Source organism: Equus asinus, chromosome 2 (genome assembly GCF_041296235.1).
Source record: "Equus asinus isolate D_3611 breed Donkey chromosome 2, EquAss-T2T_v2, whole genome shotgun sequence".
Lineage (NCBI taxonomy): Eukaryota > Metazoa > Chordata > Mammalia > Perissodactyla > Equidae > Equus > Equus asinus.
The window spans coordinates 140,472,504-140,489,595 of NC_091791.1; the positions used below are offsets into that span (position 1 = coordinate 140,472,504).

At 37.5% G+C, this 17,092-nt stretch overlaps 1 protein-coding gene across 3 annotated transcripts in view; it reads left to right on the forward strand.

The window, feature by feature from the left end:
* The window catches only part of ALDH1A2 (aldehyde dehydrogenase 1 family member A2), a 91,160-nt gene that overhangs the window by 47,097 nt on the left and 26,971 nt on the right, over positions 1–17,092 (forward strand). For all 3 annotated transcript variants that reach the window (XM_014839447.3, XM_070500823.1, XM_070500831.1), the window contains 3 exons: positions 5,910–5,971; positions 7,974–8,102; positions 8,229–8,342. In XM_014839447.3, the coding sequence (XP_014694933.1) occupies positions 5,910–5,971; positions 7,974–8,102; positions 8,229–8,342 (305 nt within the window). The remainder of the gene's footprint in view (positions 1–5,909; positions 5,972–7,973; positions 8,103–8,228; positions 8,343–17,092) is intronic.

A 17,092-nucleotide genomic window follows, 5' to 3' on the forward strand; every position in this document is an offset into this window, starting at 1 on the left:
TCTTGTGCGCTCAGAAGGAGAGTCAGGAGCTGTTCGCTCTGCCCGCCTAAGAAGAACCTGGGGTGTTAGAGGGAGCTGAAGGGGTGGTGACAGGAGGTCGTAAAGTCTGCTTCACATGTAACCTCATTGAGAAGTTCACCCTGAAAAAGTCATCAGGAGTCCCGAACACCAAGCTCCTCATTTTTCAGACTAAGAAACTGAGGTCCAGAGAAGGAAAGTAACTTTTTTTCAAGACCACATAATGGAGTAGTGGTAGAGCTGAGATACTTCATGACAGACTCAGGAACAAGTGGTCTAACTGGTGAGGAGCCGGCTACCAGCAGATTCCTGAGAGGAAGAGTTTAGCATAACTGTGTACTAACGTAAAGTCTCTGTTTGTGTCGGCGTTTATAGAGTTTATCATTATAGCTGTGAAATGTTCAGTGAGGTCTGTTCAGTGTCAGAATACATAGGAATCTGCTAGGGTACATAATGGAATAGTTCAGTGTAGTTGGTCTAATTGTTTAATACTGCGGTCATCAGAAGGGTTACTAGCTCCCCAAAAGTTAGTTCTGTACACAGATTAGAGATTGGAAGGTGACCTTCCATTTACAGAATTGTGTTACAGATTTTTATGCTATTAAATAAACTCATTTTAGTGTTACCAGGTATATAAATTTTGCTGTGGTTCCTGAAGCACTCGGTATTGTAATTGGGAGCTATTTCTTGAGGTCCATATTGGATACATTTCTCCTCAATTTCTGGCACATTTCAGATTTTTGTGATCTTATTGATTGTACGTATCTCGTAATCATGCTCAATCTAGTTTATGTATAGACTGTGCCAAGGCTAGATATTCTTATGAGAATAAAATTTCTATCAAAAATTTTTTTCAAGCAACTATAAAATCTGCTTTAAGAAATATGTTTACCCTGAAGGAATAATCCAAATAATTAAATTGTTCTAATTAACTAAATACCTGCTGTCTCTCCTGTGTAATTTGATGAACCCCATCTAAGAACATAGAACAGTGGTTCGACATTTCACAGATATAGAAGAGGCTTATTCTAGTACTCACTTCTAGGGAAAAATTGACTTTCTTAGTATAATTCTAGAAATGGCTCAATCTGCACATATTCAATAAAATTTGCTCCATAGTTCAACCAAATTCATAATCTAATAAAGTATTTAATTTTATAAAGATTTTTACATTCTCCACAAGGTGGAAACACTCAGGTATAAAAACACATGAGAAAAGTTGTCTCTGGCTGTGCCTTAAACTCTTTTTAAGAGCAGTATCTACTACTCTGTATTTTTTCCTTTTTTGAATGAATGGAAGAGAGGCTGAGAGATAGTCTTACGCGTGATTTTGTATTTCTGTTTTGGTTCTCATCTCTTCTTTAGTTTTCTCCACCATATGTAATGTTCTAACTCGTTGGCTCAGAACGTGGTATTCAGGACGTTTCTCTGGTATCCTCATCACGTGCGTCCTTCCTTGCTGAGGCTGAGCTCTCTCTGTAATGCCTCACATTTGCTAAGAAGACCTAAAATCATCATAGCCTGTAAAGGAGTATCCGTGTTTGGGTGGAGATTTTCTTCTATATCAAGCGGATATGCTTTATAGCGTAAAGCTAGAGAAATGAAGGGACAACCTTTTAAGTCATCTTGCCTTATTTAGAGAGCATTATTAACATAAAAGATGGGGAAATGGGCTGTAGTTTTTCTTCTAGGCAGAGAAGAGTACTCATTATATATCATCTTAGGTTTACAAGAGAGAGAGAAATAACACTCTGTCACCCTTCTCGTAGACTCTGCCTGGATGAGAGAGGAGAGAGGCCCTCAGTCCTGGGCTCCTCCACCCAAAGGGAGAGAGTGTTGCTCGGCACTGTTCCCTTTAGAACTTAGGATACCAGAGTTTGTGTGAGTTCTTTGTGTCCACATACCACGTCCTCAAAGAGTCATCTTCACCCTTCACAAAGGAGTTGTCATTTTCCCCCAATTTGCACTCCTTCTTGACATTACACTCTGATTCTGTGGTTTGTGATATCCAGCTAAATCCAGCACCTTATTCACAAGAGTCTTTAATTTGTTCCTATGGGTAATGAACTTGAAGTCTGGGGACCCAGATTCAAGTCCAGGAGCCACAGCTTAACCAGTTATATCACTTTGGACTTAACCTCTCAGTTCCATATTTTCTCTGTTTATAGAATGTTGATAATAACAGTTGCCCTATCTTTTTTCATAGAGTTGTTTTGAGTGTGAAATGAGATAAGAATGCGAAAATATTTTGTAAGTTTCCATAGAAATGTATGTTTTTGTACTTACTTCACTATTTTAAAAGTATTAACAACATTGATCAGTTTCTCCTACACTTCAAGCTCCTTTCTGGCAAATTAGTAGTTATCTGAGAGGCAAAAAATAAACACACAGAAATATAGACAGCAACTGTAGGTCATCATGATCCTGCAGACTTCCCCGTACCCTCTTGGTTCCTCTAAACCTCTCTGCTCAGAGTGTGGTCTGTGGACCAGAAGCAGCGGCATCACCCGGGAGCTTGTCGAAATGCAGACTCAGGTCCACCCCTGACTTACTGATTCAGAATCTGCATTTTAACAAGATCGCCAGGTGCATATTGAGAAGTGCAATATGGCATACCATATGGCGCTGGGAGCATCCAAGACGATTCTATCCGGTAAAGTAGTGAACATTTTTTATTTTAATTATGAGGTTTGAATATTAGAAGAAAATATTGCTAGCTCATGACACCTGTTATTTCATAGATTTTCCTTAAGGTGAGGCTAACAAGTAGCATTTACATATTTTTAAAAGATCAGTTGATTTAACAAATTATTAAGTAAGTAATAGAGTGATACTTGGATATGGAAAAAATTATGACGGTGGCTCTTGAGTGACTGGCTTTTGGGTAATCTTAGTCTAGAAGTGTGGTGGGACTTGGAGCAGAGTCCTAGTAGGTGTGAAGGACCACAGAGGTGCCTTTAGGCCTAACCAAGGGGACACGTAGAAGGTACAGCATTGTGTTTGCCGGGCACCTCAAGTCAGACTAGGAGTGTCCAGAATCATCTTCCACTAACCAGACGAGAATGCAGACAGAGCTCAAGGTCTAGGGCCCTTTCTTTATCTCTTTCACTCTTTGGGGAAGAGTTCAAGCACCAAATACCCTTCATTTCTTTATTTACTACTTAAAGGAACTGTAGAGATAGAAGATCCTTCAGTCCCGTCCTTTATGTCAGCCTTTACCTAATTGTCAGATCTGTGAATCGTTTATCTAAGAAAGTTTTCGTTCCTCATAACTCAGTTTCTCTTGGGACACAATTATGGAGTCAAGTTCAATTCTTCATGAGGTCACCTTTTTAAGATTTTGCCGACATTTTTTCCTTCTCTCATTTCTTCAGTAACTTTCAAAACTATGTAGGTAATACAACTAAATTCTTCAAAATTTGGAATGTAGAGAAGGGAAATGCTTTATGAATTATTATGCTGTGCTTGTGCAAGTGCCCTGTGTGTTTTCTCAGAACCATTCTAGTTTCCCACACATGCTGCTAAAATAAACACCTGTGTTCTTCTTCAGTTCGTATTCCCATATTTTTCTCAGCCCTTTTGCATTCCATGTAGACATTACACTCTGATTCTGTGGTCTGGGATTATCCACGTGAATCCGTCACCATAGCCAAATTACACAGTGTAGTTGGGGAGGAATTCCTTGCAAAGAAATTCTCTCACCTGTTATCAGTGTCATTACTCTTCATGAAAAACCTTTCCATAAAGAAGAGCCTGACATTACATTCATATCTTCTGAAAAAAAACCCATGAAACATTAATTGGTGTTAATGTTTAAAAAAAAAACATTCCCAGAGATTTATAAATTGAAGAAGGGTAGTAACTTACACTATTGTAGAGAGTCATATCTGTGAAGATTCTTGAATTGTCCGCATACAAGGCTAACATAGTTAATTTTATTTTTAAAATATTACTCAGACTTTTTATTGTCATCCTGTGGACAGTCTCCACTTTTTGGCTCTTTTTTTTGTTGTAATGGAGATATAATTTCCTTCCTACATTGCTGAGCACTACCTGCTTTGTAATTTCTTCCATTTAAAGTAACATGCATAAAACAAAATGAAGAGACAAGCAGCAGATTAGGCAAAAACTTTGCAAATACACATGACAAAGGCCTCATTTCCTCAACATACCTAGAGTTCTTCCAATGACTGAAAAGATGAATAACCCAATAGAAAAATGGCAAAGGATATAAACCTGAAGAAAAACATTGAAAATGGCCAGTAAACATGAAAAGATACTCAGTGCATGTATCATTAAACACAAATCAAAGCAAGTTGCCATTTTTCACCCGTCAGGTTAACTGAAATTAAAATGTTTGCAAAACCCTGGTGTTAAAGGGTAGGGAAAAATAGCATGTTATTGGAATTATGAATTGTGTAATGTTTCTGAAGGGCGATTTGGTGATATTTATCAAAATCTGAAATGTACATGAACTTTAACCAGGAAAGTCCACAGATATGCAAAGATATATAAAATGATAGTGTTGCAGCAATATTTATAATAGCCTAAACTGAATGCAATCTCTATGCCCCTCACGACAGTTTACGGTAGTACCGTTATTTATTCAGCCAGTGGAATAACACGCAGCCGTTCAAAAGATGTTAGGTTTATATGAAAGAAAAAAGTGGGAAAAAACCCAAACACAGAAAAAGGAGGAAGAGGGAATAAAAGGATGCTTCATATACTTATATGTGAAAAAAACTTTTTTGAAAAGATTTACCAGCAACACCTGTTAATTCTGGGAAGAGGTCTGGGAAAGAGAGAGACCTTTAATTATTTAAAAATGTGTAATTCTGAATTTAATTAAAACAATTCTGTGTGCTAAATATTAGTGATTGAGGTGTGTTGAAGGACAATGGTAAACAATCACACCATTTCTCTTCCCCCAGCCGGCACCCTCCACCTGCGCCCCCTCCATCCCCACCCCTGATGGTGACGCTGTTCACCAGTGCTAACTGGGGGTCTTCGCTTCCCCTGAGAGAGAAACACATCAGAGAAGTGTCCAAAAGGCTGGAGGTGGAGGGAAAAACAGAGACTTTGCCCAGTACCAGACATGAAAAGGCATATGCCAAAAACGTGCCTTTCCTTGGTTATTTCAATTAGCCATTTAAAATAATTCAGATAAACGTCGTGGCATTTTCCTAAAGAAGCATTTGGTCTGGCCTTCCCGGGTGCTTATTGCAATTGCCTGTTGCCCCTGTAAGGAACACGAGGTTGTCAAGCCGTCCTCATTTCCACTGCGAGTTTGCGGTGGAGGCTCTGGGTTCTTGATGGAGTTTTTGAAGTGGGCTTTTGCCTTCTTGCAATAGGCCTAGATGGGCCTTGCCCCTCAGCCCCAGGAAGTGCATTTGGACGCCTGGATTGTCGTGGAATAGACCTTTTCCCCTCCTCACCTTTTCCGGTTGCCTAGCGCTTTAAATTTACCCAATAGCATTTTACTTAGTTTTTCTTTTAATACTTCGGAAGGTTATCTAAAATTTTGAAGTACCTCAGTTTTTAAATCAGATAACTGTTCTACATGCATCGTTTTAATATTTAATATAAAATTTAGTATTTAATATTTGCCAGTTTCCAGCTCCCCCCGACATGGTTCACGCAAGGACTTCTTCCAGTGTCCTCTCGTGTCCTTTTACCTTTGAGGTCCTCTTGTCAGTACTCTGCCCGGGTGTCTGGGAGCCATATCTGGAGATGCCCTATGCCAGGTAGTGACCCTTCCACCAGCTTTCACGCACAGTTGAGTAGGATGATTTTTCAACTTTATTTCTGTTTTTTGCTGCCACATGAGTTCTCCCTCTGCATTTTTGTTCTAATCTGAGCTCCCTGGGAGTGACCATGCTCATTTCTTTCAGATGGAGACTATTTTACCTTTACAAGACACGAACCCATTGGAGTGTGTGGACAGATCATCCCGGTGAGTGTATCTCCTCGCGCTTCGTATTTATTTTCATTTGAACCAGTTCTCTTAAAGATACATAAAACACAGACCTCAGTGATGTGTGTTTTCCATTACTGGGGGAAAAAAACTGAGCTCATGTTGTTGACATATCTTTAACAGCCTCCCTGCAAATGCTTATTTGAACAGGTTAATAGGGTTTCAGCTCTGTTACCAGGAGTTGAGTTCTCAAGTCGTGGAATTCTCATGATTAAAATAAGCAAAGCAAAGCCCAGTGTATTAATAACCTGCCCTCGGTTATGGATGTCCATTCTGCTTATGGAAAATTAATGCTTTGTTATATTTGCTTGTTTATTTTTTAAAACTGTGACTCACCATCTTTCCAGGCATATTGTTTTATATGGTCTTTTAATCCCATTCTTTCCCACTGTTTCTTTTCACAAGAATCTAGATAGAAGACTCTACAGAAGACACAGCAGTACAATTAACGTCACGGTCATAATTGAAACCATGCCGGGCTGTTGTGTGTCTTGTAAAGGGAAATAGATGTAGTGCGTAGTGTTTGGATTGGAACATTAAACATTGTCTTTTTTCTTTCTCTCTCATACACAGCCTTGGCTCTGTACAGAACATCGAAGCTTCCAGCAGTACTAGCTAAATCGTTCTGGCAAGGATTTCAGGGGAGGCTCAAATTAAACTCTTACAGTATAGACAAGTTTTCTCTTTGCAAAATATGGGAGAATAATTCAAGATAATCTTTGGCTTTGGGGGCCCAAGATTTTTGAGATGTAGTACTGTTTTCTTTAATGATCTACAAGTTCCAGGTTACCGTGAAATTTATTAGAGAATGAAAAGGGAAAATGAGAGGTTTGGTTTAAGTCCTTCTGCTCCTAAACCACCCAGGAAAATCCCACTTGGATCAGAGCAGGGTTAAGGTCTGTTGCCCTAATTGCAGGACCTCGAACCTGCTCTTCTTGCCCTTCCCAGATCTCGGAGCTACAGCCTTTGCTGAGAGGACAAGAGCCGCTTGTCAGCCAGCTCCGGCTCAATTACCACACTCCCAAGATTTATATACTGTAGATGGAATTAAAACATCACTGTGGACTCCCAAGTTTATAAACAACTAAGGGGAAAAGAAATTGGGTGTTTGGTGAAGGCAAGACACTTGTATATTTTTGCAAGCTTGCCAGGGCCAGTAAGAATCTTTCAAGGATGGCAGCTGAGATGCTTCAGGCAGAAACACATTGTGGTCAGGGGCTGAAGCCAGGGGCCAAGATTTCTGTTTTCTTTCTTAATGAAATTATCAACGACACCTGATAGTACTGAGGCTCATGCCTGCGCTTATGACAATATGAGCTTAATATCCTTTTAAAATCAGTGGAAGCCTTTTTAGGCCCCCAATTGAGATACTCATATATGCTTTTTAGTCTCCATTAGTTTATTTTGTGGTCGAAGGGAGACAAACTAAAATGTTTGCATACTCATCAGTAGATTTACTTTATTTTTTTGATCGTCTGTTTGGTGACAATACATGTATGCCAAGAAGTGATGCTGCCTTGAAATTCACGTTGATTCAAATATAATTCACAGCTGGAGTTTGCTCTTCCAGTTCTTCCACACTGAAGAGCTGTCAAACCAGCCTGAAATCTCTGGTGTAAAAATCACAAATGCAAGTAAAAGGTTTCAGACGCAAGACCTTAGTGAAACCAAAGTCTGATTTTGAAAACATATCAAGTAACAACAATGAAAAACCAAAACTAAGAAAAAACAAAGACTCCCTTTTCCCCGTGAGGTTTCTTTTGGTGGGTGGTTGGAATATAGAATTTGCTCAAGAGAAAAGAGGAGAGATTTTCAGATCAGTCCTATTCTGTTCTTAATGAAGTAATTAAAAAATCTGAACATCTATACTTTGTGGTGGGACGAGATGTATGTTGAGGACTGGCCTGAGAAGTCACAGCTTGAAAACAAAGTTGTGGAGGAATATTTTTCCGTCTGTCAACCTTGAGTTTTTCCCTTTCAGTGGAACTTCCCCCTGCTGATGTTTGCCTGGAAAATCGCCCCAGCTCTGTGCTGTGGCAACACAGTAGTTGTTAAACCAGCGGAGCAGACACCACTCAGCGCGCTCTACATGGGAGCCCTCATCAAGGAGGTAAGAGAAGCCGACCGCAGGAGCGGCTCCCGCTGCCCTTACAGTTGGGGCCTACCGGAGCATATCTGATTTAACGTGCTTCATCAGCTTTCACAAGCCGTGTTTCCTCCAATTCTGTTTTGTTAGGCTGGCTTTCCACCGGGAGTCATCAATATTTTGCCAGGATACGGGCCAACAGCGGGGGCAGCAATAGCTTCTCACATCGGCATAGACAAGATTGCGTTCACAGGGTCCACTGAGGTAGGTACCTGAGAAACCATGGGTGGGGGGCAGCCCTGCAAATGAGTAGAAGGTTTAAAAGAAAACTGAAAATATCAGCTGGAGGCTGGATCCCAAAAAAGCAGTGAGTATCCAAGCTCCCTGGGGGCAGCATTGATGTCACGGCTAGAACACTGGTGAAAGTCAAAGTGAAGGCATGCATTGACCATTGGATGCCACAGATCTCCGAGCGCTTTTGTAGTGCCGTCTGTGTAAAATCTGTCCCAGAAAAACAAACAAAACTCTATATATTTTGAAATGAAAGGAACGCATATTAGAGGCAAACACAAACAAACAAATAAACTCTCCCAGAAGAGACTGTCCCAGAAGCTGGGGTTCTGAATACTTTCTTGAGTCGAGAACAATAATGGCAGAAGCAAGTTAAGAAGCTGGAAATCTAAACTAATCTCTGGTTAAAATGAGGTTCAAATAGAAACACAGCTTTCCCTTCTCTTTGTTTCACTGGATCCTGTCGTTGCAATGGGCAGATAATTACGCCCGTGAGCCATAGGGGATAATACAGAGGAGGGGTCAGCAAACTTTTTCTGTAAAAGGCCAGATAGTAAATACTTTAGACTTGGCAGGCAGTACAGCCCCTGTGTCAGCTGCTCAACTGTGCCCTTGTAGCATGAAGTAGCTGTAGGTAATGTATAAGCTGAGCATGGCTACAGGCCTACAGAACTTTATTGGTAGTGAAATTTGAATTTCATATAATTTTTACACATCACAAAATATTAATCTTCTTTTGATTTTTTTCCAACCATTTAAAAATACAAAACTGTTCTTAGCTTGCAGGCCATACTAAAATAGGCAACAGGCTAAATTTGACCCCTGGGCTGTTGTTTACTGACCCCTGATATAGAGTCACAAGTCTGCTTAGAGAGATTTCTTATAAAATGTTACTCCTCACTGTCTTGGATTCAGGTAACAGATGATAAAAAAGAGGATCTGATTTATTGTTTCAAGTAGAACTTTAAGATGTCGTCACTATTGAGCAAGGGATGTTTGCAGCTCTAGAACAGTGCTACCTACTAGACATATTATGAGAGAAATATTTGTAGTTGAAAATTTGCTATTAGCCACATTAAAAAAATTTTTAAAAAACAAGTGAAGTTAATTTTAATAATATGTTTTATTTAATCTGGTATTTCCAAAATATTATCATTTCAACTTATGATCAAGATAAAAATCATTATCACTGTATTTTGCATTCTCTTTTCAATGTGAGGTCTTTGAAATCTGGTGTATATTTTACGTTTATAACCTGTCTCAGTTCAGACTAGCCACTTCCAAGTGCTCTGTAGCCATGTGTGGCTGGTGAATACCGTATTGGACAGCGCAGGTCTAGGGACTGGGTTATATCAGCTGATACAGTTCATGATACTTGGTTAAACTGTCTTATGTTAAAAATTTTCTTAATAGATTCAGTAATAAACCTGAGTGTTAATTTATAGTTAGAGATTATTGAGTTTTGATGTTTGTCAGGAGCTAATCATGTTTGTTTCAAAACCTTTTATTCTAATTGTATTTGTTATAGTAATTTTGTGATTTTAATGAAATCTGTGAGCCAAAATGTGAGTTTGGAAGGGAATTATTGTTTCTATTTAAACTAAGTCTAAAGATTTGCTAAGGGCTAGATGCTAAGGAAAACTGTGGTCAACTAGGAGTGGGCAAGACCATTGTAAAAGATTGGGGAAAAATATAAATCTAGATAGAATGTGTACTGGATTGTTTTGCAAATGTTTTTAAGTCTTCACTCCACTTTAAAGAAACTGAAACTAGAAATCTTAAACAATATTTTAGGAGTATGCTTTAATCAGAAAGGACAAGTGGACCCATAATTAAAGAATAAAGTCCTTGGTTCTATTGCCAAAGACTGGAAAATGAATGTATATATATTTTTTATTAAAATGAAATACTTAAATTATCTTTCCCTGCTTTAGCCTCTTTTTCACTTAACCAACCAGTGGTCCTGGTTGAGTTAGTTAAGAGGCTTCTACTGTATGATTTTTTTTAATAAAATTGAGATCATGATATATAAAGTGAGATGTAACACCTAGTGTGTCAGTACCTGTAGAGCTTCGTTCTTGCCGCTAGCTGAGTAGAATGCTCTTGCATCAAGGTATTGTAGTTTAATTAGACTTACTAAGGTACACGTCACATTTTTTTTTCCATTTTTCCTTATTATACAGACTACTGCAATAAAAGTCCTTGGGGATCCAAGACGAATTTTGTATATATACAAATATATTATATATGTATAAGATATTCTGTTGGATACATTTTAGAAGTGGAATTGCAAGATAAAGAGATGTATGTTTTAACTTGCTTATTACTAAGAATACGTTAGAGGGATGGTTTCATTTATAAGATCTCTTTATGTATTAAGTGTGTTAATCTTCTGGTCCTTGTAGAATTTGCAGATATTCCAAGTTTGTTCTTTGGTTTTAAAGTTTTTTTAAATAGAGTTATTTGCCATGCACAAGTTTAAATTTGTATGTGGTCATATCTTTCAGTCTTTGTCTTAATGGCTTTGGGTTTCCTGTCATCTTTAGAGAAACCCCTTCAAGATTATGCAAATGATCCTTAACATTTTCTATCAGTACCTTTATAATTTTGTTTTTGTCTAAATCTTTAATCTGGTTGGAGTGTATTTTCACGTGTAATGAAAGGTGAGACCTAAGTTTACTTTTTTATAAATTACTTCAACACCATTTATTAAACAGTCTATCTCTTTGCAACTCACTTGAACGCAACATTAAGATTATAGGATAAATTTTCATATGTACATGTTTCTGTTTTAGGACTCACAATTTTATTTGTCTGGTCTTTCCCTAGTACCAGATTGCTTTAATTACTAGGTTTAAAAGATGTGTTGCAATATGGTAGGCAGGATACCCTCTTATTTGGTTTTTCAAAACCTTTTGACACTTCTTGACCGTTCTTTCAGGTAAAGTTTCAAATCAGTTTTCTAAGTGCCTTACCTTCCTCCCAAAAACGCTCACTGGAATTTTGATTGTCCGTATTAAATTGAGGGTAGGGGCTTTCTCCAAAAGACTGACTCCTCATCTAGTAACATGGTATAAATCTCTTTGTTTATTTGTCCTGTAATGTTCATCACTGAAGTCATCATACAGGTCTTAGGCATTTCTTGATAAATTAGTTTTTAGGCATTTAACTTTTTCTTCCAAGGATATTTCAGTCTAAAACCTGAGCACCTCATTTCTTTAAAGTCACAATATCATGTATGGGAAAGTTATATTCAATGGATGACCTGCTCTTCCAGGCCAGACAAGAAGTGGTATAGTGAGTCAGCAAGAACATAAACACTTGTTTCTAGGTTGCTTGGGTTCAAATCTCTCTTTGGCCATTTAAAAATTTTTTTAAACTTTTTAAAAGACTATTGAAGTATAATTTACGTACAATAAAATGCGCCCATTAAGTACCAAATGTACACACTCATATAGCCATCACCCAAATCAAGATAGACTATTTCCACACTGTAGAAAGATTACTCATGCCTCTTTGTGGCTAACACACTTGGCCCCAGGCAGCCATTGACTTTTTATTAATTTTGCCTATTCTAGAACTTCATGTAAATGGAATAATACATTATGTACTCCCCTGTGTTGGTTGTCGTTCAATATTTAATGAATTATTGATATAGTTGTGTTTAAATCTCCCATCTTAATTTTTGTTTTCTTCTTGTCCCATTTGGGTTTTTGTTCCTTTTTTCCTCTTTTCTTCCTTCTTTTGCATGAATTGAGTACTCCGTTTTATCTTTTATTTTGGATTATTAGTTATACCTCTTTTTTAAGTGGATGCTTTAGTAATTACAATATACATCTTAATCACAGTCTGCCATTAAATGCTATTATGTTACTTCATACAAATGTCATAACTGTACAACAGAATTCTTCCTTTTTTCATCCTGTCCTTTATGCTGTTGTTGTCCTATAATTTACTTTTACATGTGTTATATACCCATAGTACATTGCTACTCTTTTAAAAACTCAACTTTTTGAAAAATTTTCAAAATGAGAGAACAAAATTATTTTACATTTACTTACATACTTGCCATTTCCGGCCCTCTCCTTTTTCTGGTCTGGGCCCAAGTTTCTTTCTGATATCATTTCCTTCTGTGTAAAGATCTTTATTTAAAATTTTATGTAGTTCAGGTCTGTTAGTGACAAATTCTTTCAGCTTTTTGTTTGTCTGAAAATGTCTTTATTTTGTTTTCATTTTTTATAACTTTTTTCTGAATATAGAATTCTGATTTCAGAGTTTTTCTTTTGTTTTATTTTACCTTCAACACATTAAAGATGTCATTCTGCTTTCTTCTGACTTGCACTGTTTCTGATGAGACGTTAGTAGTCACTCTTATCTTTGTTTTGCTGTGCATAATGATTTTTCTTCGGCTGCTTTTAAGATAGTTTCTTTTTACTGCTTTTTAACAATTTAATTATGATGTGCTTCTGTGTAGTTTTCTTACTAATTGAGGTTTAGTGAAAATTCTTGGATCTATGAATTTATAGTTGGATTTATGAGTTTATAGTTTTCATCAAATTTGGAAAACCTTGACCATTGCTTTCTTCAAATACGTCTATCTTTTTGCTTTTTTTATTTCTGTTCATTTTTGAAAGCGTGCTGAATATTGTGGCCATTACGTTATTGAACACGTGGATTTTGTTGTCTTTCTTTAAGAGTGCTGGGCTTTTTTTTCCTGACAGGCAGTTAAGTCGACTGCAGTACAACTTGACTCTTTTGGCACTGAGTTTTAAGCTTTGTTAGGACTAGTTTATCTTTTACTAAGATACTAAAATGTACTAAGATTACTAAATTCAGATCGTTCTGGAGTTTCTATTGAATGCTGTCAGTGTTCATGTTGAACACTCTTTCCACTCTGGCTGGTCAGAACTCCAATATCCCACTGCCCTGTGTGAGCTCTGGGAATTATTCAGCATACGGATTACCTAGTCTTTGTTCTTTATCCATTCTCATGGAGTCTCAGCCTACATATTCCCAGCTTAGCATTCAGCCAAAGACTCAAGAGGACCCCGTGCAGGTTTCTGGACCTCCTCCCCTGGCCCGATACTAAGCCCCTCACATTTTAGTCGCTTCAGCCTCTATGAACTCTAATCTATTCCATCAATTCAGCGGAACCATGTTCTACGTTGGTCTCCCCATCTCATGCTGAAGTCTAGGAAGTCTTGGCAGAAAGATCTTCCTTTATTTCTTTCTCTTATCTCTAGAATCACAATCTCTTACTGCCCCACGTTCAGCTTGAAGAAAGCAGTTTCATGTACTTTTCTAGTTGTTTATAGTGGGAAGGCAAGTATAGTGCCAGTTACTCCATTATGACCAGAAGCAGAAGCCTCTGTGGCATCTTTTGATTAATTTTGATGTTGTTCTTTGAATTCTTCCTTTAGGTTTCAGGCAGATCACTTATCCTCATAGTTTATCATTGCCTCCAATTGTATGTATTGTAGTCAATGAGGTTACAAATTTATTACTTCGCTTGATATAACTAAAGTCTTAAGAATACAACCCTAAAGACATTTGGCTTCAGGAAAGTCCTTGGTTTGTTTGGTATAGAATATTTAAAAAGTACTTTAGTCCCATAAATAGCTTATTTTTAATCTCTTTGGGTGAATTGATTTGCTTATCAGTTTAGTGTTGATTTTTTTAGCTTTGGCTTCAGAAGATGACAGTTTCTGGTCACATAAGCAGATTTTGTGGGGAGGAGTGGCATTCTCTTTGGAGTCTGTCCCCTAGGCATTCTCCTCACTACTGCAAGAAGTATCTGATGTGTAGTCAACATGCATTATAAGTATTTTTTAGCTACATGAAGAAGGAAAGATTGAATTTGAGAAATGAAAACTTAATCTCAGACCTAAAAGGTGATATATTAATGGAACACTTTCCTTCTTTAAAATGCCACCAAAGGATTAGAGTTTAATATCTTTTATTTTGTAGCTATACAATTATGGACTAGTCACTTAATTCTGTACAAAATTGTTTTAATAATAGTAAGCACACATATTTCTCAAGGTTGTGAGAATTAAATGCAGTATGAGTTTTGTAAAGTGTAAGCAGTAACCAAATGTTAGTTTGTGATGCGACATCAGCATCCCAAGAAGGGAAAGATCTCTGGGAGTTGAATGGTCTGTCAGGTCATCAAGAGAAAGGGAAATCTGATATAACTCTTGTAGGATATGGTTAAATAGAGTGAATTGGGAAGAAGAAGCCGTATTGGTCAACAGCTGGAGGCTGGAGAGTACAGAAAGTCTTAGTGGAGTAGAGTGGGGATTGGGGAGAAACGTTAGGAGGCAGATGAACTAGAAAGTAACATTCTGCAAATCAAGCCATTGAAAAGAATTCTCAGTTAAAAAATTGAGGCCAAAGTTTAGAAGACCTTCTAGAAAAGACATTACATGAAAACTGTACACCAGTATCCTTTATGAATGTAGACACAAAAATCCTCAACAAAATACTAGCAAACAGAATCCAGTGACATGTAAAAAGGATTATACACTATGATCAATTGGGATTTATCCCAGAAATGCAAGGTTGGTTTAATATCCAAGAATCAATCAATGTAATAATCTATATTGATAGAATAAAGGACAAAACCACACAATCATCTCCATAGAGACAGAAAAATTATTTCACAAAAATCTAAGACCACACAGAAACTTGTCAGAAATGTGATTCCTAATTGCCAAAAAGTGCAAATAACCGAAATGTCCATCAAATGAGGAGTTGTTAAACAGAATGTGGTATCTCCATATCCATACAAGGCAATATTCAACCATGAAAAGGAATGAAGTATTGATACATGCTACAACATGGTCGAACCTTAAAGACATTGTGCTAGATGAAAGAAATCAGTCAAAAAAGGCCACATATTATATGATCCTATTTATAGGAAATGTCCAGAATAGGCAAATCTATAGATAGAAAATAGATTAGTGGTTGCCAGAGGCTGGAAGAAGGGGAGAATGGGGAATGACTGCTAATGGATATGGAGGGTTTTTGGGGGATGATGAAATGTTCTGGAATTAGATAGTAGTAATCATTGTGATGGTTACACAACTCTCTGAATATGCTAAAAACCATTGAAATGTACACTTCAAAGGAGGATTTTATGGTGTATGAACTATATCTCAATAAAGCTGTTAAAATGGATGATTTTTTAAAAGTATTTAAGATTTTAAATTGTAGATATTAATAGCCAACATTGATATAGCACTTACTGTGTGCCAGGTACCTGCTAAATGCTTTGCATATATCATCTCACTATGTCTTCACAACAATTCTAGGAGATACCCAGGTGAGCAAAGGGTGACTGGGAGAGGTTAGATTACCTGCCCGTGGTCACATGCTAGTAAGTTGTAGGTCTGAGAGTCATACCCAGAGCCTATACTCCAAACCACAGTCTTACGCTGCCTCCCTGGCTGAGGAACTGTACACCATCCCATTGGAGGAGGGAGACATTAAAAATCCAGAAGGACATATCAAAGGGGATACTTAGGAAGGTTAATTTCTACGTAGAGCATGTTTTGTTCAAAGCATGGTTGAAAGTGTCTAATTCTAAAGGGCTATAGACACTGTTCTAAGTCAGTTGTTTCCCTTTTCTTCTAAAATTACTTTAAAATTCATCTTTAGCCTCTTTACATCTCATTTGGTACAATATAGAGCTTCCCTCTGACACCCTCTGAAATAGAACTTAAAGTTTTAAACCCAAGATGTCTTAACTCAATTCCACAAATATTTGTCGAGCACTTATTAAATGTCAAGTACTATGCTAGACCATAGAGAACTTGTGTGATTCCATCTAACCCAGGTGATAATCTGTGAACACGTTTTGAGAGTGTTCACAGTGTGGTGTGTATGGGAGTATGGAGGAAGAGAAGAATAATTCTGCACCATTATACTTAAAAATTTCCTGATGTTGAAGATGCTTTCTAAGATCAAGGCTGGAACTAAAATTCTCTTGTTCAACATAGTTTTCACATGTATCTGTGCACTAAGGAGAAATATCGTTGGTTCAGGATATTTAAATTTAAATCAAAAACTACTTCATTCAAAGATAATATTTAAGAAAAAGATAATTCTACATTTTAATTCCACAGTTGTTAATATTCACAACTTGGAAGAATGGAGGCCTATCTTTCTTTTCTCTTTGGAGAAAATGAAATTGTAGTGGTATGGGAACCAGAGTACAAAAAGGACTTGGAGGAAAGGAACCCCAGATGTGGGGACCCTTGTGAGAAACGTGTTGCTTGATGTTGGCATATAGTCAACAAATACTGGTATCATTTAATTCTCAGAATCATTTCCCGTGCCTGATCTTAAGGCCCAGCACTTTCAAAAAACTTAATACTTATTTTGCTGGACTGTAAAATGGGAGATTAGGTTTCACTGTTGCCTCTCAATAGCCAGTGCCTTTTCATTTTTTGTCATTTCAGGCAGCTCTACTTTTAACAGGCATCCGGAGCTGTAGATTTTAAACTAGTTCAGTGTGTGTCTGTCCTTTAGAGTCTCTTCTGGAAGTGAAAAGTGTTATAGAGATGGAAAACAGCACCACCACCAAAAACCAGCCCTAAGGACCTAAATCATGACAGATGGTACAAGTTGAGGAGTTAGTGTCTGATTTCCTTGTGCCCTGAGCTCTTGGTAGAGTGAGATGTTCAACGAGTGCCAAACACATAATTCCAGTGTTCTAATGA